This window comes from Belonocnema kinseyi, chromosome 5 (assembly GCF_010883055.1).
Source record: "Belonocnema kinseyi isolate 2016_QV_RU_SX_M_011 chromosome 5, B_treatae_v1, whole genome shotgun sequence".
Lineage (NCBI taxonomy): Eukaryota > Metazoa > Arthropoda > Insecta > Hymenoptera > Cynipidae > Belonocnema > Belonocnema kinseyi.
In genome coordinates this window covers 27,037,763-27,041,014 of record NC_046661.1, presented here as the reverse complement: position 1 = coordinate 27,041,014, position 3,252 = coordinate 27,037,763, and the positions used below count along the sequence as shown (strand labels likewise).

The following is a 3,252-nucleotide window of genomic DNA, read 5'->3' as shown; positions in this document are numbered from 1 at the left end:
TAAATGATTTACAAGAATATAAAGACTACAAAGAAATCAAAGAGTTCAAGGAACTCAGAAGAATTCAAACAATTCAAAAGATTTCAAAGAATTTAAAAGAATTCAAAGAATCATAAAAAATATGTTCTACAGTTTAACAAATGGAAAGCCAAAGGGTGGATGAGGGCAGTTGTCTTTCCTTTGTGAGTAAGAATAATTATTATAGTTTTGGCAAATAAATCAAATAAATTTGAAGCATCTAAATTATAAATTTTCTGTTAAATACTGCATTTTTTGTGAAGCAATAAGTTATTCCTTATTTGCATGTTGATGAATTTCAAATGGATTCAAAAGAATTAAGAGAATTCAAAAGTATTCATAAGTATTCAAAGAATCCGAATGGTTTTGAAGAATTCAAACGAATTCTTCGTAATTTTAAGTTATTAATACTAATGTTAAGTAACACTTGATTTTTTTATTCAAAGGTTTCAAAAAATTATAAGCACCAAAACAGTGCTACAGGTTGCAAATCCTTTTAAAGTATACATAGAATTTACACTCGAAATTTGAATCAGTCAAAAATTACTGATTGCCAGTCAATTTTGACTGATACAAATAGTGCGGATTCGATGACTGATAAATCAGTCAAAAATTACTTTTTGAATCAGTCATTTTGACTGATTCTGGCAGTCATTTTGACTGATTTAGACTGTAAATTTGACTTATTTAGTCTGTAATTTTGACTGATTTAGCCTGTAATTTTGACTGATTTAGATTGTTTAAATCCGTCAATTCGGTTGATTAAATCATTCATTTACGCCTTATAATAAATATTTAATGAAATATAGGAATTGAAGGAAGAATATTAATGTACAAATAATTTCCGTTTATTTACATATAATTATACAAACTATTTTCACCCTGTATATTAACCCCTTGTAAAAAAAGAACCTAAAAACTAATGATATAAGTTACAATATTAAAGTTTATAATTTATTCGATATTAGCAAGTAAAATATTTAAAGTCATTACTGAATTTTCTGCCTTTGTCTTAGGCACTTTATACAAATATACTTCCATGAAATTATAAAAAAATTTCAGTGAATTCGCGTAACAAACATTCATGACATAATGCATTTTAAAAAGTATGTCAAACACTGCTAGTGGAGATCCATTGTCGGCTATTTCAATTTTGTGGCTGTCGGCAATAAAAAAAGATTTATCTCCAGCCTCCGATTGAAGACATAAGATGTAAGGCTGGTTCCTGCCTTGAGTTGTTTTTGAAACTTGTTCAATCAACTCCTCGACGTTTATTTCGCTCTGAAAACAAAAAAAAAAACGTTTCAATGGTGTGAATAATTATAAATTTAAACTATATTTTTACTTTTGCATTTTAAAATAAAATTCCTACTTTAACAAATCGTATGAGATCTTTTTTGGGAATCTCAAAACCTGATGTTCTATTCAGAATAGTTTCCTCAATTCGGGCCTGTGTAAAAAAAAAGTAAAAATAAATTTAAAATCACTTTTTAAACTGTAATATTTATAATCATTAATTATTGTTTAAATCTGTACTCTTTTGATTCCCTTTTTTGTGAAATTTGTCGTGGGCAGCATCTCAGGTAAAAACAGTAGAGCCTTCAAATCATCTGAAAAATGTACTAAAATGTATTAAACGTATACAGTATGAGGGAAATTATACTATAGGTAAATCAATCCTTATGATCTACACATTGTCTCTTGAAAAAAGCGAAATTTATTGAAGGCGCATAAGATAGAGAACATTTTTAATTTATATTACATTGCACCATTCAATTTGTTATTCACGAAAGATATGTTGCAAATTAAACTAATTAAATTACTAGCAGTAACAAATTTCGTTCATCTTATTACTTTCGATGACATACCTTTGATTTTATTTAAAGTGTGCTCACTAAAACCGTTGTTCTTCAAAAAATCACAAAGATTGTTGACGTCCAGTTCTTCCATACTGCTAAATCCAATTTGCGGCCCAGATAAAATTAATATTGCAATGCATATAAAAATGTAAAACATATTTATTTATTACTCTGGACTAAAAAGGTTAAAATTAGTGGAATATTTGAAGAAAATTATTATAGTGATATTTTGCCATAAATTTCAAGTTTATTGGATAAAAATAAAAACACCTTACAAAATGATAGCATGAGAGTTCACTAATTTTTATCATCAATACATTTGTTAGAAAAAAATTAACTTATCGAAGTTATATGAATGTTTACCTAAAATAACTACTTTAATATTGTTACAAATTTTGATTTAGAATTTAACGTTCAATCTATTGTCTCTTCATATTTGAATTGTTCAAAATAATGCAATTTTCAATTGATGTTTTTTTAAGCTAAATACATTCCAAATAAAAGAAGGTAAAATTTCAATAGTGTCACGTTAATCAAATTCAAAAGTATTCATGGACCAAATGCATTTCAAATCAGTATATGAATATATATTGTTTTTAGAGGAAGCAGTTATGCGTATTTTAATTCTGCCCGGTAATAAACGTTGAATTCAGAAAATCTGAAAATATCAATTTTTCTCTATTCAACGCTTATTACCGGGTGTGCTTTGTTTTTCAAAAATCTAGAATTTTTTCGCTAAACTTCTATATCGTATTAAATCAAGTATTTCGAAGAATATTGTGAAATTTGAAAACAGCAAAACTGCTAACAATAAAATTTTATGTTTTAAGTAACGGGAAATTTATGCTTTTTACTTTGCACAGAACTTTACACTTTGAAGATGAAATTCAAACTGAAACGATTTGGATTCGTATGGTCAGTAATGAGTCATGAACTCAAGAACTTTCCCTTTTCAAATGGACGAATAGTGAACCTTCAAGTGCGAAGACAATCCAGGTATATTTTCATGGCTGCGCTACACAGACAAGAAAATGTAGATGTGTGCTGGTAGAAATGTCATTAGGTGGCATCGTACTATTGTGTGATGCAGACAAGGGCAACAGCTTGCCACCACTGAGACACTGTAGTGAAAATTATTATATTAACTGAAAATCGGCAAGCTACAAAAATATCAAAATTCTGCGGAAAATTAAAGCTCCCCAGCCCCCTGTATTTGAGTTTTATGTTTGTTAACAAACTTGTTAACGGTTCACTTTGTACATAGTTATTAATAATTTAATTTTTAATTAAAATTAATGATAAATAATTATTTCTTCATTAATTTTTAATAAATAATTAATATAGATAATAATTTAGATACGTCATAAATTTTGTA

General features: G+C 27.6%; 1 protein-coding gene across 1 annotated transcript; it reads right to left on the bottom strand.

The window, feature by feature from the left end:
• Positions 1-972: 972 nt before the first annotated feature.
• On the bottom strand, positions 973-2,791 carry LOC117173572. Its single transcript, XM_033362213.1, has 5 exons — positions 2,732-2,791; positions 1,887-1,969; positions 1,555-1,628; positions 1,391-1,468; positions 973-1,299 (listed from the first exon to the last, which is right to left on the bottom strand). Exons 2-5 carry the CDS (start codon positions 1,966-1,968, stop codon positions 973-975), a joined length of 561 nt encoding a protein of 186 aa, XP_033218104.1. The 5' UTR covers position 1,969; positions 2,732-2,791.
• Between the last annotated feature and the right edge of the window lie 461 nt (positions 2,792-3,252).